This window comes from Neolamprologus multifasciatus, chromosome 20 (genome assembly GCF_963576455.1).
Source record: "Neolamprologus multifasciatus chromosome 20, fNeoMul1.2, whole genome shotgun sequence".
NCBI classification, from domain to species: Eukaryota; Metazoa; Chordata; class Actinopteri; order Cichliformes; family Cichlidae; genus Neolamprologus; species Neolamprologus multifasciatus.
Window position 1 is genome coordinate 28,365,029 of NC_140458.1, and position 26,664 is coordinate 28,391,692.

The following is a 26,664-nucleotide window of genomic DNA, read 5'->3' on the forward strand; positions in this document are numbered from 1 at the left end:
CAGACACAGACCACACTGACTAGACTCACAAATCATTGTTCTGAATGAACGACCAGGTTAATGTTGAGAGAGATGATCTATATATATATATATATATATATATATATATATATATATATATATATATATATATATATATATATATATATATATATATATATATATATATATATATATATATATATATATATATATATATTTGGCGCTGGCTGAAGAAGGGTGAAATCATGAATAGACTGTGAAGGATAGTAAATCACAGCTCCCCACACATATTTATGTGCGTATATCAGAGAGCAGTGAATGAAATGCAGAAAATCTGGAAAAATTAGGATATTTTAAGCAACATTTACCTTGGTATGGAGATGGTTTTATGGTTAAGAACAAATAATGTTCATTTTGAAGGTATAATAGGAAACATTGAAACATTATTTCTTGGTTGTCTTTCAGTTATTTGCTATTCCTCTTCTTGTTGATATACTGTACCACGAAACTGGGAAAGTTTACACTCAATGACATCCTCAGAAAGATATATTATTATTATTAATATTAGTAGCAGTATTGTTGCTGTTTTTGCTTTGATGAAGCCATATAAGTCAACTCATCTAATCGCACGTTAACGATTGCCATGTATGAGCTAGCATTACTTGTGGCAGTTTAATCAGAATCATTCAATCATTCAAATATAAATATCACATGAATTAAACTAAAACTTTCTGTCTGACTTACCACAGACAGGTTTTCATCTGTAATTGTTGTTAAGACGGCAACTTTTGAGGTTTTATGTTGTTTCAAGAGGTCTTGAAATTATGGCATTGTTTTGATTTGAAGACCCTTAATAGCAGAAGTGGCTAAGATAAGGATTTGAGGTTCAACCAGCACTTTAAGTATTTTAGGTGGAAAAAAAAGTTCCTACTGCAGTGGGTATAAAAAGTCATTTGAATATTTTCCTGTATGGTTTGTTTCCTTATATGTTTCAAACACATATAGCTTGCATGTTTTATAACAAAATAGGTAGTCTAAGGACAGATGGTTGCTCACAGTTTACGTCCACTGTGAGCGACCATCTTTAAACAGAGGCGGTGGTTTACGACACCAACTCTCTGCCATCTATAATCCAGTTTTGAGATCCCTTCCCAGACGCCTTAACGCCCACTCACATCCTGGGCCATCTGACCTCAGGAAATCACATGATAGGGTGGGGCCTTGTTTCACAATGAGCTCACCCGAAACCCTGGCTGATTGTGACCCACACCCGCTTTCACACCTTGGCTCATGTGATTAGGTAGAGGATCATCAGGGGGTCCTTTGTCCCTCTTTGGGGGAGAACTCCCACTGGGTTTAAATCTGGGACTCTCCACCATTTGACCCTTAGAACTGAAGAAGCTTCTCGGATGAGAGGTGAAACGTCTTCAAGCAACTCAAAGAAGTCCAGACGCTTTTCTTTCCAAGCTCCTTAGACTACGATGACCTGGATGACTGAGAACCTCCACAGACAACAAAATAGGTAATAGGTAAGTATATAAATGTGAAATAATTAATAAGTAACCCAAAGATGTGCAAAACAGTTCAGCTTTGCGTTCTTTAAATCAACTAAATCAGCAAAATTCAACTTACACATAAATGCACTTGTTGTAAAAATATGAGTATTTTTAGTAAGATTCTTTTAATAAAAGCAGCATAAAACTTTACATTTAGCTCTTTAATTGAGCAATGTACACCATGGTAATGTGGTCAATATCGACAGGAGGAGTAGAAGTATTAATGAAAAATTTATTCTTCACAATGGAAGTGGTTGAGGAACACCCTGTTCAACTTCCCTGTTTTATTAAACTGAGGTTCATCAAGGCTTTCCTAGCTAATGTGCTAAAATTAGTTTGTTAGCAAGTCCTCACAAACTTCTTCAGACTACCCGACTCCTCCTCTGCATCATCATATGTCAGCCTGTGGTTAGAAAATGAAAACTAAGGATTCCAGAGTTTCCCGGCACATCAGGTCAGGAATGGAACCAGGATGTGTTCCTTGTTTTAACATTCACATCATGAGTTGTTCTCCAGAGTCAGACTGTCAGTGGAGATGTAATCTGTGAGAACATTTTTGTCAGAAATGACCTAAAATGCTGTGAGTGCCAACACGCCTGCACACAGTGCATTAACAAAGCAGGAGCTTTTTGGCCACGACACCACTTTTTCACTCACAACCCGCTTCACTTTCCAAATCTGTCTTCTTCTCAGTTCTTTCTCTTCCACACAATTGCCGTAGGATCCCAACAAAGTAAAACAAGGGTTGTGTTCTGCACTTTGGTTCTTTTCACTTCTAGTTTGCTTTTATTAACTTGCTTTTTACTTTCACTTCCTGGTATTTTTATGCAGTGGATATTTCTTGATTCATTTTAGTTATCACAGTCTAATTGGTTAAATTTAGGATAATATAGTGGTCTGGGTTAAAAAGTTTCCCTTCACAACAGTAAACCTGCTCATTGATAAATGAGGAAGTGGAAGTGGCAGATGCCTCTCATAAACTGTGGTTGTGGCTCATCTGTGGAGGGCAGAGGTGGGCTGCTGCAGTCTGCAGAAACACAGAGAGTACTGTGAAAAAGTCCTTTTCCTCTTCCTGACTTCTTTTCTTACATTTTTGTCACATATAAGTTTCAGATCTTCAAACAAATTTTGAATTAACAAATTAATCCACTAAAAATATATAGGTTCAGTTTTTGGAAGCCACTATATTCCCCATCATATTTAAATACAGTGTTCTGGGAAAGACATCCCTTTTCTGACTAATTGTGTTTTATGCATGTGGCTAGGCAAAGAAGGCTTCTTGGGGGATATTTCAGTTTGTATCTGCACCATCAGCTTCATGATAAAAAGGTAAGGACCCAGGTCAGATTGACTACTTTTTCCTTTCAAATATTTATATATTGTTATTACGTGCTGCATTGTCTCACTCACAGCATAACTATTATGTAATTTCTTCTGTTTTACTGGCAGTTTGCAACCAATTTAATTAGAGCAGGTAGTACTGCCCTCTAGTGAAAGAGAATGTAATTTTCTGCCTGTTACTCACGCTGATTGCTTAGAGTACCAGGTGGAACCAGATAATCTTCCACGGGACAACTGATCATTTCTCACGGCACACCTATGTGCCGCAGCACAGTGGTTGGAATGCACTGGATTAGAAATGCGACCCTCCTGTCTCCAGACAGCTGACAGCTGACAGCTAAACAACAGCTGTTTTAAGCTAACATGTTAGCTAATGTTAGGCTTGAGTATCCTAAAGATCTCTCTTTCTCTCTGATATAGAGTTTAAATACAGTCTCACACCATATGAGAGTTTATTCACTAATCATCAAAGTCCAAACACTTCAAAGAATATTTCAATAACAGCAGCTACCAACAGCCAGCTAACAGCAGCTAACAAAGGATAGAAGCAGCAAAAACAACAGTTTTACCAAAGCAAAAGTTCCGCGTATCCTCAACAACACAACTCATTATTGCTGCCATGACTAGATTATCCATTGCCTGATGAGTTTAAAAACTTTTACTTCTGGAAATCAACCAAAATTAATTAAATGTTGTATTAGTCAGTAAATGCGCATATACTATTAAAAAGGTCAACATAATCATTTAACAGGGCCTGTGAGCTTTTAAAAGGTTTTTTGATCACTGCAAAAGGAATGTACATTTTCCAGTTCAAAAGCAGTGACGTTCACACATTTCTCACAAAGTCTGTTGTAAACCCACACAAACCATTCATTCATTCAACTCAAAGCGTGCTCAGGCAGCTCTCTAATCAAAACAAATCTTAAGAGACTGATGCAGAGTGAGACAGAAAGAGCGTGAGGGGCCCTAAATGTGTTGTCAATTAGCTGCAGCAGATCAATAGTATGGAGTGAAAGAAGCAGAAACAGGAGAGTTCCTAAGCAAATCAAACAGGTCTGTTGCTTTTATGAGGCCCGTGACGTGAGAACTGGAACTAAATTTTTTATTGTGATTTTCTTTAAGGCTCTTCACAGACTCAGTCAAAAAATAGGTTTATGGAAACAATGAATTGGATTGTGGTGCAAAAAGGCCTTCAGTTCGCTCGTTGCCACATTGTCCCAGATGTTTCCTTTCTCTTCTACTTCCATCCCTTCCTTTGTAACTGCTTTCACTCTAGCCACCATCCACTCCTATATTATGTGTGTAATTCATTGCCTCCTACATTAAAATGCCCAAACATGCCAGCTTGGATGCAAATTTTGGTAAAACAAAAAAAACAAAACAAAACAAAACAAAACAAAAAAACAAACAAAAAAAAGATGGATGCATACAATAATATAATGTTAAAATGCACATTTTAAGTAAACAAGCTGTGTCTTGAGTAGTATGCAAATTGTCCCCACTGTAAGGATGTTTAGCTTTAACAGTAATTTTTAGAATATTTGAAATATTGTTTCTTTACTCTTTGATTAACCAGAAAGGCTCAAACTGGTCACAAACTAAAAAAGAAATAAATAACTGGTTATGCTCTGTAACTTTAAGCAAAGATTAGGGAGGAAAGAATGAAATAAAGTAGTCAAATTTAACATTAAGAAGATTTAGACAATTTTGGACATGGAAGCTGCTAAGCTTACCTTACTGTAAATGCAAAAGGTCTTTATTTCAGTTTTTCTCTTCTCTTCTTACAGTCTGGTGGACACCGATGGAAATAATCACTCCCAACAGACTCAACTGCCATGAATATAACTGTATGTGTCAGGGAAAATAGGCTGTTTCAACATCACATTATTGTACTGTAAATGTCTATGATTGTGCATGTGTTTGAGACCTGGATACCAAGACTGAAAACTGCAGCTGCCATTACTCCCCTAATTATTCCTATAGTCAACCAGGCTTCTTCACAGTGTAACACAGTAAAGTTTGATCAGGATCCAGATGGAAGGGAAGGGAAATAAACTGTGTCTGACAGCCGCTCGACTGAAATTATGTTAGAAAGCGTGAATGAAAAAAGAAATTTGGACAGAGACAAAGACAGACGTGGATGTAGGAACATACCACCTGGACAAGCGATCAACTGACACATAATTAGGAAGATAAAGACTAAGGCAGTAGATACAGTCCAACCACAACACTCATCGGGTGACATTCAGAAGTGTTTTTGTGTTCAAGTTTCCAGATGTATCAGTTAAGAAACACCTGATAAAAACCTAATCCTGTGATGTGAGCCAAAGTCAAATGTGAGTAATTTGTCTTTAACAAATCAAAGTCTGTGAGGTGTGACATTTTGATATTTTTTGGCATACATTTATTTGACTTTGGGTTCAACTCTCCATAAATTTTTACTAGTGAAGCCTTTTTCTCTCTCTCTCTTGCTTTCAAAATTGGTAAAACCAATTTTTTTTTTTTAGCAATTTCTCAAGCACAGTCTGACCTTAATCAGTGGATTTATTTTTTTATATCTATGTATATCAAAAAGTCAGGTTTCTGTATGTACAGTTATATATGACCATCAGTCTTCACTGCTGATGATACTGACAATAAAACGATCCATCCATAATGTCTGATTTTTACCCCACTGTTTAATTTAAACGTTAGCTATCTTTTCATTAGAAAGTGAAAACAAAAAACAAAAAAAATGTCGATGTTCAAGAGGAAATGTAAGTATTATTTGACAGGGATACAGTTATGTATTCTTTCTTGTACATGTTCTGCTTTATTGTCATATATAAAATATAAAATTAAAGTAATGAAAACAAGAACAAGGCAGAACTGAAGTAAAAAAACAAATACTTGAAATTAATATTCATCATCGTTATCAGGATATCTCATACTTAGAAAAATATAAGTGATTAAACAAGGAAACACACACAAGTTTTAGAAAGAAATGAGTGAAATCAGCGACTGTCCCTTATCTTGACATACAGAGCTGCCTGTATCATAGCAGATCTACAACTGCCATGGGTTAGTGCGTTTTAAGGACCTCTGGATGTTGTGCAAATGTAACTTTATGATATTACAAAAGCTTAGTTTTCTTTTTACATTGTTCTTTTTTCTTTATTATCATTTATAAACAAGTCACATCTAAAAGAGAAAAACAGCAAAGTAATTTTTCATATTAAGGAACTGAAATGTTAATTGAATGAAATACGAAGAACATCTGTGGTGATCAGTTTATCAAACCTGTTTCAACCACAGTGGTTTAGTTTATCTCACATAAGGTCACAGAGCCTGTTTTAAACCAGAATGCTGGGAAGAGCGGCTCTGTGAATTTTGCATGGAAGGTGTGTATGAGGCTCAGCTTTTCTGATGAAACACTGTAATAACTCAGAATTCCACCTTCCCAATCCAGGAGCACTGCTATTTTTTTACTGGAAGGTAATTCCAGCTGTGTTGATGTCTTCCCATGCAAGGCAGTGCATTTAGTCCTAGAGCAGGACAAAGCCCAGGACATCTCATTGCATCCTAGGCCACAACTACTATCCCAATTTCTACCCACTCTTTCGTATGCTGCAGCAATGCAGACCGTCCCACTCCATTCCACTTCCCAGTAGCAGAGACCTTTCAGTCCCTCGACGCAAAACACCTGAGACCTCTTGAACCTTTCCTCATTTTCAGGTCGTGCAGGTTTCTCCTCTACCTTCTTTACAGTTCTTACTTTTCTGTCTCCTTCTAGGATAAGCCTTTTGCTCGCCGTAGTTTCGTCAAACTTCAGTCCTACACCATCTGAGAAAGACAACGCAAGAATTTGATATCTTTGGCATGACCAAAAAATATAAATACATAAAAAAGATACAAGCAAAGCAACAAATCAAAACAACATTAGCAGGTATAGCAAATTATAATTGGTGATTTTGATTTCAAAAATGAGTAACTGGAGCTTTAATTTGGTTACTACATGACAAAACACTGAAAATCAGAGACCAACTTACACTTCTTCATCCCCGGTTTTAACCGATGCTCTCCACCATGGTCCAAACTGTACAAGATTTTATTTTATATATAGTATTAGGTATAGTAAGGTATTGTGAGGAAGTAGTGCAGCAATAATTTTCAAACAGAGTGGAAAAAATTTGACTTCAAATTTAATTTATGTTATAAATGAAACATTGACTTTTTACTTCAGGTTCTATTATAATTTTGCTTTAAAGTTGATGTAGGCTCAGAAAAAAATCCTTCTATATTATTAGAAATAAAAGCCTTTTATTTATATATACTATATAGACAATTATATCTATAACTTACAGCAGTGTCTTCAGCTTCATATTTGGATCTTCCTTTATATCGGTGAGTTGTCTGGTCCCAAGGTCTCCTGGGTGATTATAACTCAGATCCAGATGTTTCAGGAGGGAGGCTGCATTGGATATGAGAGATGAGGCCAAGGAAGAGCAGCCTTTCTCTGTTACCTGACAACCAGACAATCTGCAGAGAGAAATTATTTTGATGGTCTTTCTGACTTTTTCATAAAGGTTTGAAATACTCAAAAAACGATTCAATAAACACATGACACATTAATGTCTTTAATAAGATGATCATACCACCTTCTCTTTAACATCAGGTTTGCTGCAGTGAATGTATTTATATAAGACATTTGAATGCTGTGAATGTTTTTCCTGCTTGGGTATACTTGACAAAATGTTCACAGAAATTTCATGTCCTATTTACATAAAGTATGAGGCCAGGTAGACCGTTTAATTGGTTTCTATATTCAGAAACCCCAGACTTGCCCAAGATAATGCAAACAATTGGCTGTTAAAAGTCAGAGGCAGGAAGAGGCAGTTAGGATTAGATGACTGTTAGAAGAAACCTGTTATTTGCTTTCATCCCCCTTTAGTTTGGGGTTAGGATATAATGGTAATGGGAAACAATCATCTATTATGAACAATGTGTTAAGGCACAGCTTTTCTGCAAACTTTGGCTAAAGTGTAAAAAATATTTGTCTCTAATAAAATTCATATGTGGCTAAAAACAGTCTAGCGTCCTACAAACAGTCTGTTATACTTTGTACCATATGGAAACCTTTTAATTTTCTAACAGGAAAAGACAACAAAAACCTCCCTGGCAGTGTGATTTATGCACACTTACTTCAGAATCTCCAGTTTGCAGTGTGAATTCTTCAGGCCATCTGCAAGATGCTCCACACCCACATCAAGCAAATCATTATGGCTAAAGTTCAACTCCAAAAGGTTTGAGAATGCAGAGCTTAAGACTGAGGATGTCAGACCACTGCAGGCTTTTTCAGAGAGCTCACACCAAGTCAGCCTGTGAAAATGAGACATACAGCAAAGTGCTATGAACTGTTACTTTGCACTAGTATGTTCAAGTAACTAAAAGATCATGTATACAGTTACATAAATTATTTGTTGGACAGGGACATAATTTTTATAGCTCTGACTCTGTGCACCACCACATTAGATTTTAAATAGAACAATTAAGAAGATTCAAGGAGATCAACAAAAATTTTGCATTTACTTTAGAAATTACAGACACTTGTAAACTAGTTTGCCATTTTCAGAAGCTTTGAATTAATTTCACAAAAGTACATAATTTTAAATCCAAATAAATAATCCTTTACATAAAGAATTATTTGTAATATTTGGATGGAAATCATTTGTTAGTCATAGCTTTAAGTCTAGAGCCCATGGATGTCACCAGATGCTGCATTTCCTCCCTTAAGATGCTCTGTCAGGCCTTTACTGCAGCCACCTTCAGTTGCTGTTTGTCTGTGAGCCTTTCTGTATTCAGTTTGATATTTAATGAAAAACCAGGTTTAGATAAGTTGACACTCAAGAATATCCCATTTCTTTGCCTTTAAAAACCTAGCATGTCAGGACTCTGGAACACCGTCTGATCAATTTTCTGGTGTTTGGCTGCAAACTTCCGAATTCATCCTGTGACTTGCATCAGCACTCACATAATAATAATAATAATAATAATAATAATAATAATAATAATAATAATAATAATAATAATAATAATAATAATAATAATAATGAGCTATCCCTGCACACATCATCAATAAATGCCAGTGACACATTTCCACTGTTATGAAGTAACAAGGGAACATGACTCACCTGACCATGAAACTGCTTGTCAGACAATTATCCAATTACTTTTAAGTTTCTGAAAATAGGTGACTTTCCACAAAGTTATCTGTAACTACTGAATAGTGAATGTCAAGTTGTTCTTAAACCCTCTGGATTAAAGCAGAAAGTTTGACATTTAAACTTGATAAATGACACTGAATTGACTGAATCGCCCAATAAACTCACTGGAGTTCTACATCTCTGTGAAAGCTGTTTAGATAGTTAAACTTTGTGTACTCTGAATTACAAAAGTAATTATTCAAAAGTACTTACAAGGTCATTTTTGAGACTTTGACCACTGGTAACATTCCCAGAAGAACTTTCTCTGATTTCCGATACTTTTTCAGATCAAACACATCGAGTTTCTCGTCTGACGTCAACAGCACAAACGTCAGAGCAGACCACTGACCAGCAGAGTAATCTTCAAAATTCTGTTTTCCTGATTGCAGTTGGTCTTTGATGTCTTTAACAAGAGAGTGATCATTAAGCTCATTCAAACAGTAAAGAAGATTGAGGTTTTTATCTGCATCACTGCTGTCTTTATTGATCTTCTTTTTGATGTACTCAGCTGTCTCCTTGTTGGTCTGCTTGTTAATTTTTTTGTTGTCTATCAGCAGCTCTTTCAGATGTTTCTGATTGGTCTCCAGTGAGAGGCCGAGCAGGAAGCGGAGAAACAGATCCCAGTCTCCATGTTTACTATCTAAAGCTTTGTCCACTGCCTTCTTGTAGAAGTCGGATGCAGGAAAATCTGACATTAATGAAGGAGGTGTGGTAAGCAGATTTTCACTTTTGTTACTGAAGATGTAAAACACATAAAAAGCTGCCAGGAACTCCTGAATGCTCAAATGAACAAAGCAAAACAGTTTCTGTGGGTACATTGATGGACCTTCTCTTTCGATCTGAGTCAGTATCCCAGAAAAAACAGCAGCTTTTGTGATGTCAGTACCACACTCTGTCAGGTTTTCTTCATCAAAGAGAAAGTTTCCTTTCACAAGCTCCTCAAAAGCTAGTTTTCCTAAAGATATAATGGTTTCCTTGTTTCTTTCATTCCAGCATGTATCTATCTCACAGCTTTCACTTGTCTTATCTTCATTATACTTTCTGTTAGCCTGTCTGCACTCAATCAAAAGAAAGTATGTGTACATGTCAGTTAGAGTCTTGGGCATTTCATCATCTTGGTTTGTGGTCACATATTCCTCCAGGACCTTTGCAGTGATCCAACAGAAAACTGGTATGTGACACATGATATAAAGGCTCCTTGATTTCTTCACATGGGTGAGGATTTTTTCAGCCAGATCCACATTAAACCTCTTCCTGAAGTACTCTTCTTTTTGCTCATCATTGAATCCTCGCACCTCTGTGACCCGGTCAACTTTATCAACAGGAATACGGTTGGACGCTGCAGGTCGGGAGGTGATCCAGAGCTGAGCTTCAGGAAGTAGATTTCCATAGATGAGGTTGGTCAGCAGAATATTCACTGATGTTTGCTCTCTCACATCGGTGCATTTATTACTTTCACTGAAGTCAAGATCTAGACGACATTCATCAAAGCCATCCAGAACAACCAGAATGTTGTACTTGTCATAGTCAGATATTTCTGAGGTCTTCATAGCTGGAAAGAACTGATGAATAAGATCCTCAAAACTGAGTTGTTCCTCTCTTCTCAAATTAAGCTCTCGGAAAGGAAATGGAAACATGAAATAAATGTTTTGAACCATGTTACCCTCAGCCCAGTCCAGCATGTACTTCATTGATGCGATAGTTTTTCCTATGCCTGCCACTCCAATTGTCATCACAGTTTTTATATGTTTATTTTCAACGGAGGTGAAGATCTCATTATATTTAATTACTGTTTCTTGTTTAACTGGTTTGAACTTTGCCTTTTCAACCCATTTGGTCTCTGGGTCCTCATTGACTTCTCCACTCTGCCCCTCTATGATGTAGAGCTCTGTGTAGATCTCATTCAGGACAGCAGAGGTTTTTTGCCTGTCGATGCCCTCAGACACACGAGTAAACTGCTCCTTCAGTTGAAACTTGAGTTTGCGTTGGCTTCTAAAATCCGGCTTCTCTGTAAGAAAACATTAGAAACAGAAATTACACAAGTATACACTGCGTACATTTATCTTGCTTTTAGCAATAACAAATTATTTATCATATAAATATTTACTACATTTGTCTTTTATGAATTTTTTTTTTTTTTTTAGCATTTTGACTCTTTTTTTGGTGTAATACACTAGCATAAGTACTACAAAAATGCTCAACTATATCTAATTGCAGTTGCTGCAATGATAATCTTACCTCGTATTTCTGTCACCCTGTCAACAAGTTTTTCAACATTCAGCTGATCACCAGCTGAAGGTCGGGACGTTATCCACACTAGAGCTGAAGGAAGCAAGTTCCCTTTGATGAGGTTGGTCAACAGCACGTCCACTGAGGCTGGTTCACTGATATCAGACAAGGTGGTGTTTTTGTCAAAGTCAAGTGGAAGCTGAGATTTGTCAAGTCCATCCAAGATAATTAAAACTGGGAATTGTGAAAAGTTAGTAATCACAAATTCTTTGGTTTCTCTGAAGAAATTATTAAGAAGACCCACTAAGCTAAATTTCATATCTTTAATCTGATTAATCTCACTGAGTGGAAATATTCCTAGTTCTTTTTTTTTTGCTTTACCAAAAAAAGCTTTTGTCCTGTCTGCAACCCAAGTGAAAGATGAAAGGTTTTTCTTTTCCGCCCACTGTTTTATAAATTTCTGTACGTGGAAGGATTTTCCAATATCAGCCTTTCCAACAGTCAGCACAGTTCTGATTTTTTTCCCATTCTTGTCTTTAAAGATGTCAGATGTTGCCTCCACTTTTACCACAGCCTGTTTCTTTTTCTGTTCATCAGTGCCCTCTGCAGTGCTGTCTTCTCTCATGATGTGTTCTGTGTTTTTCTGGTTAGGATGATCGGTGTCTTCAATCAGAGTGATTTCTGTACGAAGTCTTTCACGCATATGTGTCACCACCTTCGTCCATCGCTTTGACGTCTCTAAAAAAAATAAATAAATGTACCGTGAACAACATCAATTATTAATTTATTTTTAATTGTGTTTAAATGTGGAAACCAGTGTGTTGTCTCTTACCTTGACATTTTGTAACTTTCTGGATATAATCAGATGGAATCTTATCGACTCCTGAGGGTTGAGAGATGATCCAGAGATGAGCAGAAGGAAGCAAAGTCTCTTTGACTAGATTTGTTAACAGCTCATCCATCGTGGCCTGTGCCTTCATGTCAGTCAGGTTCTTGTTGTTTATAAAATCCAGGGGAAGTGTGCATTCTTCCAGGCCATCCAGAATAAAAAGTATTTTAAACTTGTCATAGGAGAGATGTCCTCGTAGTTTAATATCACTGAAGTAATCATTAAGCAGTTCTTCCATACTCTGAACTTGGTCTCTTCTTTTATTCAGCTCACTGAACTGGAATGAAACTATAATGTCTATGTTTTTGTTGGTCTTCTTTTTTGCCCACTTAATCATGAACATCTTTGTTTGAAATGTTTTTCCAACACCAGCCATTCCTTTTGTTAGCACTGTTCGCACATTAAACATATCTTTGTAGTCGGGTTGCACTAGTTCTTCTTTTTCTTCCTTTTGTGCACAGAGTTCTGTGTCAATCTCTTCCTCTCTCTGTGTTTTATACTTTTTGCGAATTGCAGACTTCAGAATTTCTCCTGCATTTTTCACTGTAAATGAAAGAGAGCCAAGAATTAATATGAACAATGTAATATCCAGCAACTGCAACATTTCAATTAACAACAATGATAGTAGTAATATGACTGTTATAAATAAATACAAAGACATGTTATTCTTCTTTAGTGTGACTCCTTCACTGAGTGGGAGATTAAGTAGAAATATGCAGTTTGTACATGTTTTAATAAATTGGTGCATCTATTTCTCATTTTTCTAGAAATGTATGACGATATATAAAGAAATTGGGGGTAGATCAAGACTTTTGGATATTATACTATGAAGACCCTTGGTTGCATTTAATTTTAAGGTACAGTCTCCGTAACAATAATCTTACTTCGTATTTCTGTCACCCTGTCAACACATTTCTCAACATTCAGCCGATTAGCAGCTGAAGGTCGGGACGTTATCCACACTAGAGCTGAAGGAAGCAGGTTCCCTTTGATGAGGTTGGTCAACAGCACGTCCACTGAGGCTGGTTCACTGATATCAGACAAGGTGGTGTTGTTGTCAAAGTCGAGCGGGAGCTGAAATTGGTCAAGTCCATCCAAGATAAAACAAACCGGGAAGTGTGAAAATTCAGTGATGACCAAGTCTTTGGTTTCCTTCAAGCAATGGTTGAGAAGACCCACCAAGCTAATTTTATCTTTTATTTTATTAAGTTCAGAGACTTCAAGTGGAAATATTCCTAGTTCATTTTCTTTTCCTTTACCAATTAAAGATGTTTTAAGCCAAGTTAAAAGTGAAGGGTTTGTATTTTCCGCCCACTCTTTTATATATTTCTGTACATGGAAGGATTTTCCGATATCAGCCTCTCCAAGCGTCAGCACAGTTCTGGGTTTCTTCCCATTCTTGTCTTTAAATATATCAGATATTGTCTTCACTTTCACCCCAGTCTGTTCATTATTCTCTGCAGTGCTGTCTTCTCTTATGATGTGCTCTGTGTTTTTCTGGTTAGGATAATTGGTGTTTTCAATCAAAGTGTTTTCTCTAAGAAGACTTTTGCGCAGATGTGTCACCAGCTTTGTCCATTGCTTTGAGGTCTCTGAAAAAACAGAAAAATATAAAAAGATGTACCATGAATTTTTGTAGTAATATGCACAAATATGAGTTTTGTAAATAAATTCAATGACATGTCATTCTTTCTTAGTGTGATACCTTCTCAGAGGAAAGAAAATAGGAGTCGTATGTTAAATAAAGTACAAATATCCTGTGTTCTAAAATATTCTTCTGTTGACAGCGCTGACTTAAGAAGGATTTCTGTGTTAATGATGTTGTAAGAGTCATCCTCACCACTGAGATCACTCTTCACAGAAGCATTGCTGTTGTCAGTTGATCTAGTTGAGCTTCAAGGCAGAGAAGACATTTCTAATTAATATTTTGTTTGTCAGCACAGCAAGATAAATAAACTGACATTTCACTTTGGCAATTTATCATATTGTCTCCATTTCCTTTTATTCTTTTACAGTTATAACAGTAGGCTCACCCATACCTTTCCCTGCTTTTACTCAACATTTAGATTCAGAAGGTTTAATAGTATTAAACATTGTATTCCTGTTCAGCTTTATGGTAAACTTCAATGTCAAACATTTATATATATCGAACCTTCTAGGTACCTCTGAAACTTTTTGTAGGTTTTTGTCCAGTATCCTCTGTTCTGATTGAATTTTTAATATTACATACTACTGCATGTACTAAGAATGCATGGAGCTGACCTGAAAACAGATTTTATTAAGAGATAAAAAAAAACTAATAATGACTGTTATTTCATGACTGTGGTGGGAAATTGGATTTTCTAAAAAATAAAATAAAATAAAATAAAACAATCCACTATTAAATCAAGCCATTAGACATATAATTATTACTGGCCATTTTTTAAAGAAGGTGTGATCCAAGAGGCACCTGTCTAAGAGGGTCTAGATACAGATCCTTCCTGTCCACTATCCTCTGTCATTCTTAACTGTGCATAATCCCCTGCTAATGATCAAACCCTCATGACAATCCTTTGAATAAATATAAAAGTATTAAAAATTACCACTAAATAACAAATATTAGAACATTACTCATCAGCTGTTGGACTTTCAACATCACACTTAAATATCTTAAATATCTAAATATTCTCTGAATTTGGTTCCCTTTAGTTCCTCAAACTAACATCAAAGATTTTTAGTTAAAGGAAACCTCAAAATTAAGTCAAAAATAAGTCATTAATTAATCAAACCAAATGCCCTCTCATTATGATGAAAAAAATATTTTATCATTTAAAAACAAGTCCTATCTAACTAATATAGAACATACATGTTTTCGTGTCACCAATGATCATTACTACCATTTAAATGAATATCAATTATATTTAGCCATCAGAATTACTGTCTGAAGGCCAAGAAAGATGCCCAATGAATTTATTTTACCAAGTGGATCATCACGACCTTGCCGTATTGGTCCATTTGATTGACGTTTGTTGTTATTATTTTATTTTACTTTAAAATTGAGGCACAGGTGACCAGAAGGGGACAGAGAGGGAATACCTCCCTTGCACCCTGGTGACACTCCTGCACCCCAAGGCCCTGTATGTGTGGGTGGGTGTGGTGGAGCGGGAAGAGGGAGGCAGTTGGGGATGGGGAGGGAAGGAAGGGAGGGGCTATGGGCCAGCTCCCCCGCTGACCCCAGTAGGCACCCCCACTCACTGGAATCAACCAAGGCCACGGCAGCAGCACCGCCAAGCCCCACAGAACCTGGGGTGGCCCGTCTGACCCCACCGCAGAGTAAACTGTACATAAATATTTGTTTTTTGTACCAAGTTCCTTTTCAAAACAGGCTTGTTATTTTAGATTTAACACGTTATTCATTTACTTAACAGTACCCCTTCACACTGATTTGAGGCTAAATGGAGGGAACAATAACACATAAAAGACAACCCTATTGCTGTATCAATCAATGCTTATTGAATACAAAGAGATGAGGTAAAAACATATATATAATTTCTACTGCTATACTCAAGAGTTAAAGTGGGCTGGTGCTATCCAAAAAAGTGATTGCTAATGTTTATGTGTTTTTTTTTATGCTTGCTGTAGGTATTACAGGTACTGCGACGCAGCGGTTTTATATCATATCTATCTAGTAGACTCCAATTTGTTCATGTAAATGGAGAGTCTTCTTCATACACTGAGGTTAATTACGGAGTTCCGCAGGGTTCAGTGCTAGGACCAATTCAGTTTACATTATACATGCTTCCCTTAGGCAGTATCATCAGAAGACATAGTATACAGTTTCACTGCTATGCTGATGACACCCAGCTCTATCTATTTATGAAGCCAGATAACACACACCAATTACGGTAGTTAAACTGCAGAAATGTCTTAAGACATAAAGACCTGGATAGCCGCTAACTTTCTGCTCCTTAATTCAGATAAAACTGAAGTTATTGTACTCGGCCCTGAAAATTTTAGAAATATGGTATCTAACCAGATTCTTACTCTGGATGGCATTACCTTGGCCTCCAGTAACACTGTGATGAACCTTGGAGTGAGTTTTGACCAAGATATGTCCTTCAATGCACATATTAAACAAATGTGTAGGACTGCCTTCTTCCATTTGCACAACATCTCTAAAGTTAGAAATATCCTGTCTTAGAGTGACGCTGAAAAACTAGTTCATGCATTTATTACTGTCAGGCTGGACTACTGTAATTCATTGTTATCAGGATGTCCTTAAAAACTCCCTGAAAAGCCTTCAATTAATCGAAAATGCTGCAACAAAAGTACTGACAGGGACTAGAAAGAGCATATTTCTCCTGTATTGGCTTCCCTTCATTGGCTCCCTGTTAAATCCAGGAATCCAGAATTGAATACGAAATCCTGCTCCTTACATACAAGGTCTTAAATAATCAGGCCCCATCTTGTTTTTATCCCAAAGTTTTTATCAGATTTATTAATGACAGAGGGATTTATAATGTTTCCTTACTTGTTTAACAGAATTTTATTTCCAGAGTATTTTACCTTGGTTCATTATCACTGAAGTCTGGAGGTTCCCCTTTGGACATGTCACTTCTCATGGAAACAGGTCTTTGGTACTCATGTGGACTTCAATAAGGATCAGAAAATGTCTTAATTAGACAAAGCTTAAAGGTGCATCTGTAACTTTTGTTTACCCATTCAAAAAGCAATTTCAATTATCAACAGAACAGGATGCCCAGCAGTAACTATTTGATGTTAAGTTTGATATTATGACCAGGCCTCAGTTTCACCTGAGTCCAGCGATAGATTTTGTAAATTGTGTGTGAGGACATGGAAATGTGACGTAACACAAAAACTCCATAGTAGGCTTTAAGGAAAGCTTTAACAATAGCTCTGAAGCCTTGTTTCATGTTCACCACTGTCTTTTCACTGGAGAGCAAGTTGGGTAACTCCTGCCGACTACACAGAGAGTCTGCTGTATCTGTGCTTCCACAGACACATGGTTTAGCAGCAAAGATCCACACACCACATTTAAGGTACACCTGCTTTGTGCTGATGATAACGTTATATGACTTACCAAAAATAAAAACTGTTCTAAACAACTTCGTCATTTAAATGACAACCACATACTGGTGATGAAGTCTCTGCTTCAGTGCTGAATTTCAGTTATTTACGTACAAAGCTATGAATGACCAGCAATATATTGTTGACTAAGATTACTGCGATGCTGTATTTAGTTGTCTTTTTTTTTATTAGATTTACTAATGACAGAGGGGTTTATAGTAACATTTTCTTACTTGTTTAATAGAAATTAATTTCCAGTATCTTACCTTGGTTCATTATCACTGAAGTCTGGGGCTTCCCCTTTGGACATGTCACTTCTCATGGAAACAGGTCTTTGGTGCTCATGTGGACTTCAATAAGGATCAGAAAATGTCTTAATTAGACAAAGCTTAAAAGTGCATCTGTAACTTTTGTTTACCCATTCAAAAAGCAATTTCAATTATCAACAGAACAGGATGCCCAGTAGTAACTATTTGATGTAAAGCGGCAGAAATATATTTAAGTGCTTTGCTGAAAAAGATACTGAACACAGCGTGCTAACCAGCTGTCTCTGTCCCATCACTATTTATTTCAAGACCTGACTGATAACTGATGTAGTGTCAAGTCTAGCCTCAATGTCTTCATTGTCCAGATACTCCTATAGCAGAAAAACAGTCAAAACTGAATGACAATCTTCTCAATAACCAACATAATTGGATGTTATGACCAGACCTCAGCATCACCTGAAGCCACTTACAGATTCTGTAAATTGTTTGTGAGGACATGGAAATGTAGCGTAACACCAAGGCTCCATATTAGGCTTTAAAGAAAGCTTTAGCAATAGCTCTGAAGCCTTGTTTCATGTTCTCCACTGTCTTTTCACTGAAGAGCAAGTTGGGTAACTCCTGCTGACTACACAGAGAGTCTGCTGTATCTGTGCTTCCACAGACACATGGCTTAGCAGCAAAGATCCACACACCACATTTAACCTCCTAGGACATGGCGTCCACATATGTGGACATCACATTTTGGGTTGTCGAAACCAAAATACCTAATTTTACTCTATAAGGGCCTGATATCCTCTTACGAGGACATTATACTGCCACTGTTCTATCAAAATTTAAAACGAATGTCCTCATATGTGGCTCTCATTTTTCTCATAAACAAAAATTAGGTAAAAATAAAAATCTGGTAAGTCTTTGTTTTTACATTCATCAGGTCCCCATCAGCCCAAATAGCAAAGAAAAATTAAAAATGCATGCCATGAAAGAGTTTAGGTCTTAGGAGGTTAAGGTACACCTGCTTTGTGCTGATGATAACGTTATATGACTTACCAAAAATAAAAGCTGTTCTAAACAACTTCATCATTTAACTGACATCCACATGCTGGTGATGAAGTCTCTGCTTCAGTTCTGCATTTCAGTTATTTACGTACAAAGCTATGAATGACCAGCAATATATTGTTGACTAAGATTACTGCGATGCTGTACTTAGTTGTTGTTTTTTTATCAGATTTACTAATGACAGAGGGGTTTATAATAACATTTTCTTACTTGTTTAATAGAAATTAATTTCCAGTATCTTACCTTGGTTTATTATCACTGAAGTCTGGGGCTTCCCCTTTGGACATGTCACTTCTCATGGAAACAGGTCTTTGGTACTGATGTGGACTTCAATAAGGATCAGAAAATATCTTAATTAGACAAAGCTTAAAGGTGCAGCTGTAACTTTTGTTTACCCATTCAAAAAGCAATTTCAATTATCAACAGAACAGGATGCCCAGCAGTAACTATTTGATGTTAAGTTTGATGTTATGACCAGGCCTCAGTTTCACCTGAGTCCAGCGATAGATTTTGTAAATTGTGTGTGAGGACATGGAAATGTGACGTAACACAAAAACTCCATAGTAGGCTTTAAGGAAAGCTTTAACAATAGCTCTGAAGCCTTGTTTCATGTTCACCACTGTCTTTTCACTGGAGAGCAAGTTGGGTAACTCCTGCCAACTACACAGAGAGTCTGCTGTATCTGTGCTTCCACAGACACATGGTTTAGCAGCAAAGATCCACACACCACATTTAAGGTACACCTGCTTTGTGCTGATGATAAAATTATATGACTTACCAAAAATAACTAACTGACAACCACATGCTGGTAATAAAGTCTCTGCATTAATGTTGTATTTCAGGTTTTTATGTATTTACAGCAAATGCTGCAAGAACTTTGCTCTGCCAAATACTGCTCATTGTCACTTTTGCGTGAGTGGAACAGATTGCACAGTTCCTATTACAACTATTAATGTCACTTTAACATTGATAGTGTTAGATGTCCCATGAAGCTCGACTTCTTTTGTGCTGACAATGGTACATGCTTATCAGAAAGTTACAATCCAAAATATTCTAAAAATATGAATGAAGAGCAATATATTGTTGACTAAGATTACTGCAATGCTGCACTTAGTTATTTATCAGATTTACTAATGACAGAGGGATTTATAATGTTTCCTTACTTGTTTAATAGAAATTTATTTCCAGTATCTTACCTTGGTTCATTATCACTGAAGTCTGGGGCTTCCCCTTTGGACATGTCACTTCTCATGGAAACAGGTCTTTGGTGCTCATGTGGACTTCAATAAAGGATCAGAAAATGTCTTAATTAGACAAAGCTTAAAAGTGCATCTGCAACTTTTGTTTACCCATTCAAAAAGCAATTTCAATTATCAACAGAACAGGATGCCCAGCAGTAACTATTTGATGTTAAGCGGCAGAAATATATTTAAGTGCTTTGCTGAAAAAGATACTGAACACAGCGTGCTAACCAGCTGTCTCTGTCCCATCACTATTTATTTCAAGACCTGACGGATAACTGATGTAGTGCCAAGTCTACCCTCAATGTCTTCATATCCAGATACTCCTATAGCAGAAAAACAGTCAAAACTGAATGACAATCTTCTCAATAACCAACATAATTGGATGTTATGACCAGGCTTCAGCATCATCTGAGGTCAGTTACAGATTCTGTAAATTGTTTGTGAGGACATGGAAATGTGACGTAACACCAAGGCTCCATATGAGGCTTTAAAGAAAGCTTTAGCTCTGAAATCTTGTTTCATGTTCACCACTGTCTTTTCACTGGAGAGCAAGTTGGGTAACTCCTGATGACTACACAGAGAGTCTGCTGTATCTGTGCTTCCACAGACACATGGTTTAGCAGCAAAGATCCACACACCACATTTAAGGTACACCAGCTCTGTGCTGATGATAACGTTATATGACTTACCAAAAATAAAAACTGTTCTAAACAACTTCATCATTTAACTGACAACCACATACTGGTGATGAAGTCTGTGTTTCAGTGCTGAATTTCAGTTATTTACGTACAAAGCTATGAATGACCAGCAATATATTGTTGACTAAGATTACTGTGATGCTGTACTTAGTTTTTTTTATTAGATTTACTAATGAAAGAGGAGTTTGTAATAACATTTTCTTACTTGTTTAATAGAAATTAATTTCCAGTATCTTACCTTGGTTTATTATCACTGAAGTCTGGAGGTTCCCCTTTGGACATGTCACTTCTCATGGAAACAGGTCTTTGGTACTCATGTGGACTTCAATAAGGATCAGAAAATGTCTTAATTAGACAAAGCTTAAAGGTGCAGCTGTAACTTTTGTTTACCCATTCAAAAAGCAATTTCAATTATCAACAGAACAGGATGCCCAGCAGTAACTATTTGATGTTAAGTTTGATGTTATGACCAGGCCTCAGTTTCACCTGAGTCCAGCGATAGATTTTGTAAATTGTGTGTGAGGACATGGAAATGTGACGTAACACAAAAACTCCATAGTAGGCTTTAAGGAAAGCTTTAACAATAGCTCTGAAGCCTTGTTTCATGTTCACCACTGTCTTTTCACTGGAGAGCAAGTTGGGTAACTCCTGCCGACTACACAGAGAGTCTGCTGTATCTGTGCTTCCACAGACACCTGGTTTAGCAGCAAAGATCCACACACCACATTTAAGCTACACCTGCTTTGTGCTGATGATAACATTATATGACTTACCAAAAATAACTAACTGACAACCACATGCTGGTAATAAAGTCTCTGCATTAATGTTGTATTTCAGGTTTTTATGTATTTACAGCAAATGCTGCAAGAACTTTGCTCTGCCAAATACTGCTCATTGTCACTTTTGCGTGAGTGGAACAGATTGCACAGTTCATATTACAACTATTAATGTCACTTTAACATTGATAGTGTTAGATGTCCCATGAAGCTCGACTTCTTTTGTGCTGACAATGGTACATGCTTATCAGAAAGTTACAATCCAAAATATTCTAAAAAATATGAATGAAGAGCAATATATTGTTGACTAAGATTACTGCAATGCTGCACTTAGTTATTTATCAGATTTACTAATGACAGAGGGATTTATAATGTTTCCTTACTTGTTTAATAGAAATTTATTTCCAGTATCTTACCTTGGTTTATTATCACTGAAGTCTGGGGCTTCCCCTTTGGACATGTCACTTCTCATGGAAACAGGTCTTTGGTGCTCATGTGGACTTCAATAAGGATCAGAAAATGTCTTAATTAGACAAAGCTTAAAGGTGCATCTGTAACTTTTGTTTACCCATTCAAAAAGCAATTTCAATTATCAACAGAACAGGATGCCCAGCAGTAAGTATTTGATGTTAAGTTTGATGTTATGACCAGGCCTCAGTTTCACCTGAGTCCAGCGATAGATTTTGTAAATTGTGTGTGAGGACATGGAAATGTGGCGTAACACCAAGGCTCCATAGTAGGCTTCAAGGAAAGCTTTAACAACAGCTCCGAAACCTTGTTTCATGTTCACCACTGTCCTTTCACTGAAGAGCAAGTTGGGTAACTCCTGCCAACTACACAGAGAGTCTGCTGTATCTGTGCTTCCACAGACACCTGGTTTAGCAGCAAAGATCCACACACCACATTTAAGCTACACCTGCTTTGTGCTGATGATAACATTATATGACTTACCAAAAATAACTAACTGACAACCACATACTGGTAATAAAGTCTCTGCATTAATGTTGTATTTCAGGTTTTTATGTATTTACAGCAAATGCTGCAAGAACTTTGCTCTGCCAAATACTGCTCATTGTCACTTTTGCGTGAGTGGAACAGATTGCACAGTTCATATTACAACTATTAATGTCACTTTAACATTGATAGTGTTAGATGTCCCATGAAGCTCGACTTCTTTTGTGCTGACAATGGTACATGCTTATCAGAAAGTTACAATCCAAAATAATCTACAAATATGAATGAAGAGCAATATATTGTTGACTAAGATTACTGCAATGCTGCGTTAGTTATTTATCAGATTTACTAATGACAGAGGGATTTATAATGTTTCCTTACTTGTTTAATAGAAATTTATTTCCAGTATCTTACCTTGGTTCATTATCACTGAAGTCTGGGGCTTCCCCTTTGGACATGTCACTTCTCATGGAAACAGGTCTTTGGTGCTCATGTGGACTTCAATAAGGATCAGAAAATGTCTTAATTAGACAAAGCTTAAAAGTGCATCTGTAACTTCTGTTTACCCATTCAAAAAGCAATTTCGATTATCAACAGAACAGGATGCCCAGCAGTAACTATTTGATGTTAAGTTTGATGTTATGACCAGGCCTCAGATTCACCTGAGTCCAGTGATTGATTTTGTAAATTGTGTGTGGGGAGATGGAAATGTGGCGTAACACCAAGGCTCCATATTAGGCTTTAAAAAAAGCTTTAACAACAGCTCCGAAACCTTGTTTCATGTTCTCCACTGTCCTTTCACTGAAGAGCAAGTTGGGTAACTCCTGCTGACTACACAGAGAGTCTGTTGTATCTGTGCTTCCACAGACACATGGCTTAGCAGCAAAGATCCACACGCCACATTTAACCTCCTAGGACCTGGCGTCCACATATGTGGACATCACATTTTGGGTTGTCGAAACCAAAATACCTAATTTTACTCTATAAGGGCCTGATATCCTCTTACGAGGACATTATACTGCCACTGTTCTATCAAAATTTAAAACGAATGTCCTCATATGTGGCTCTCATTTTTCTCATAAACAAAAATTAGGTAAAAATAAAAATCTGGTAAGTCTTTGTTTTTACATTCATCAGGCCCCCATCAGCCCAAATAGCAAAGAAAAATTAAAAATGCATGCTATGAAAGAGTTTAGGTCTTAGGAGGTTAAGGTACACCTGCTTTGTGCTGATGATAACGTTATATGACTTACCAAAAATAAAAGCTGTTCTAAACAACTTCATCATTTAACTGACATCCACATGCTGGTGATGAAGTCTCTGCTTCAGTTCTGCATTTCAGTTATTTACGTACAAAGCTATGAATGACCAGCAATATATTGTTGACTAAGATTACTGCGATGCTGTACTTAGTTGTTTTTTTTATCAGATTTACTAATGACAGAGGGATTTATAGTAACATTTTCTTACTTGTTTAATAGAAATTAATTTCCAGTATCTTACCTTGGTTTATTATCACTGAAGTCTGGGGCTTCCCCTTTGGACATGTCACTTCTCATGGAAACAGGTCTTTGGTGCTCATGTGGACTTCAATAAGGATCAGAAAATGTCTTAATTAGACAAAGCTTAAAAGTGCATCTGTAACTTTTGTTTACCCATTCAAAAAGCAATTTCAATTATCAACAGAAAAGGATGCCCAGCAGTAAGTATTTGATGTTAAGTTTGATGTTATGACCAGGCCTCAGTTTCAACTGAGTCCAGCGATAGATTTTGTAAATTGTGTGTGAGGACATGGAAATGTGGCGTAACACAAAAACTCCATAGTAGGCTTTAAAGAAAGCTTTAGCAATAGCTCTGAAATCTTGTTTCATGTTCACCACTGTCCTTTCACTGAAGAGCAAGTTGGGTAACTCCTGCCAACTACACAGAGAGTCTGCTGTATCTGTGCTTCCACAGACACCTGGTTTAGCAGCAAAGATCCACACACCACATTTAAGCTACACCTGCTTTGTGCTGATGATAACATTATATGACTTACCAAAAATAACTAACTGACAACCATATACTGGTGATAAAGTCTCTGCATTAATGTTGTATTTCAGGTTTTTATGTATTTACAGCAAATGCTGCAAGAACTTTGCTCTGCCAAATACTGCTCATTGTCACTTTTGCGTGAGTGGAACAGATTGCACAGTTCATATTACAACTATTAATGTCACTTTAACATTGATAGTGTTAGATGTCCCATGAAGCTCGACTTCTTTTGTGCTGACAATGGTACATGCTTATCAGAAAGTTACAATCCAAAATATTCTAAAAAATATGAATGAAGAGCAATATATTGTTGACTAAGATTACTGCAATGCTGCACTTAGTTATTTATCAGATTTACTAATGACAGAGGGATTTATAATGTTTCCTTACTTGTTTAATAGAAATTAATTTTGAGTATCTTACCTTGGTTCATTATCACTGAAGTCTGGGGCTTCCCCTTTGGACATGTCACTTCTCATGGAAACAGGTCTTTGGTGCTCATGTGGACTTCAACAAAGGATCAGAAAATGTCTTAATTAGACAAAGCTTAAAAGTGCATCTGTAACTTCTGTTTACCCATTCAAAAAGCAATTTCAATTATCAACAGAACAGGATGCCCAGCAGTAACTATTTGATGTTAAGCGGCAGAAATATATTTAAGTGCTTTGCTGAAAAAGATACTGAACACAGCGTGCTAACCAGCTGTCTCTGTCCCATCACTATTTATTTCAAGACCTGACTGATAACTGATGTAGTGCCAAGTCTACCCTCAATGTCTTCATATCCAGATACTCCTATAGCAGAAAAACAGTCAAAACTGAATGACAATATTCTCAATAACCAACATAATTGGATGTTATGACCAGACCTCAGCATCACCTGTGGTCAGTTACAGATTCTGTAAATTGTGTGTGAGGAGATGGAAATGCGGCGTAACACCAAGGCTCCATATTAGGCTTTAAAGAAAGCTTTAGCTTACTGTAAACCTTTTTAATGTGCAAATGCTATTGGGTGTAAGGAAAGAAGAGCTGAGGCAGCTCGTAGAAGAAGAAGCTGGGTCAGAGTGGTCTGTTGGCGGATATGGCAGAAAGACAACCGTACGTTCACATCCATAGGCATGGCCAATTCTGAGTCACAATCTAACCTAAGAAGCTTGCCATTGGACTGTGGAAAAAAACAGGAGTATCTAGAGAAAACCCACAAAGCCACAATAAAACATAGAAATTCGAAAGGAAAACCCAGGAAACCAGAAAGTTCAAACCAGGAACCTTCTCAGGTTTCCCTTGGACATGATCTTTGAGTCTCAAATGACAAACGTTTACAAAGCTACATGAGGATTTTAATGTTTGTTTCACAAGAAAAATCATAACTCAATTTTCAGAGCTTTACCAGTTTCAAACCTATGATTAGCAGATCTGTTACAATAGAGAAAAAAAATTACAGCAACAGAGTGACATAAAAATACACACTGCATCAGCATCTGCACATTAGTCTTCACATTCAAGTTTAAAACATCAAGTACATTAATATTTAGCAAAATATTTAATTGTTTAGTTCGCATAATAACAGTGAGATCAAAAATTGTAACTCACTTGGCAGTCGATGTGGACATATGTTGTTCCTCAGACATGTTTGTTTAAAACACAGTTTTCTGCTTTCTGGTGGTCCTGCATTCGTTTTTATCTAATTGTGGTGCTACTTTAAATTAAATTGTTTCCAAATCCATGCAGAAGTTTATATGAACACAAAAGCTGCCACTCTTTCAGTCACACTTGGCTTGAAAGCGGTCTTGATCCATAGTATCCATTTGGAACAGTCTTCTTTCTAAACAAACTTCAAGCGCTGAATTGTTTGGTTTTGACCTGACTTAGAAGTGGTCTAGCGACAAAAAGAAAAACCAGAATGTCTTCAGTGCATGTGACTTACACAAATTAAGAAACTGATCAAAGTCCATTACAATACTTCCTGGTTAATTTATAACAGAAACAACTGTAGTGACCTTGACATTCTAACTGCCACAAAATAAAGACTATTGTCATTAAACCTTGTCCAAAATGTCGTGTTCTAAGTGAATAAAGGAAATATCGTAATAACATATTACCATGGAATGATTTTCATTACATTACATACAGACTCCAGTAGTGCCCAAGCCTGATTGTTCCTCAATGCCACTGACATTTGTATTTTTCATCCGTAGCTGTTGTATTACCATTCTCTTAGTCCTATATTCTTATATTTTCTGTGCCAACTGCTATTTACATTTTAGATATATTGTTATCATTTTAAGCTCTTAGCATATTCAGCTCGTTATACTAAAAGAGTATTTTTGT

General features: G+C 36.7%; 1 protein-coding gene across 1 annotated transcript; it reads right to left on the reverse strand.

Moving 5' to 3' along the window:
* Positions 1-6,169: 6,169 nt before the first annotated feature.
* On the reverse strand, positions 6,170-25,964 carry LOC146495118 (uncharacterized). The gene is made up of 17 exons (XM_085146086.1): positions 25,927-25,964; positions 24,758-24,841; positions 23,804-23,887; positions 22,715-22,798; positions 21,763-21,846; positions 20,809-20,892; positions 19,825-19,908; positions 16,785-16,868; positions 14,080-14,132; positions 13,124-13,831; positions 12,183-12,782; positions 11,360-12,088; positions 9,335-11,129; positions 8,061-8,237; positions 7,221-7,397; positions 6,908-6,954; positions 6,170-6,701 (listed from the first exon to the last, which is right to left on the reverse strand). The coding sequence occupies exons 1-17, from the start codon at positions 25,962-25,964 to the stop codon at positions 6,178-6,180; spliced, it is 5,436 nt and encodes a 1,811-aa protein (XP_085002212.1). The 3' UTR covers positions 6,170-6,177.
* Positions 25,965-26,664: the final 700 nt, after the last annotated feature.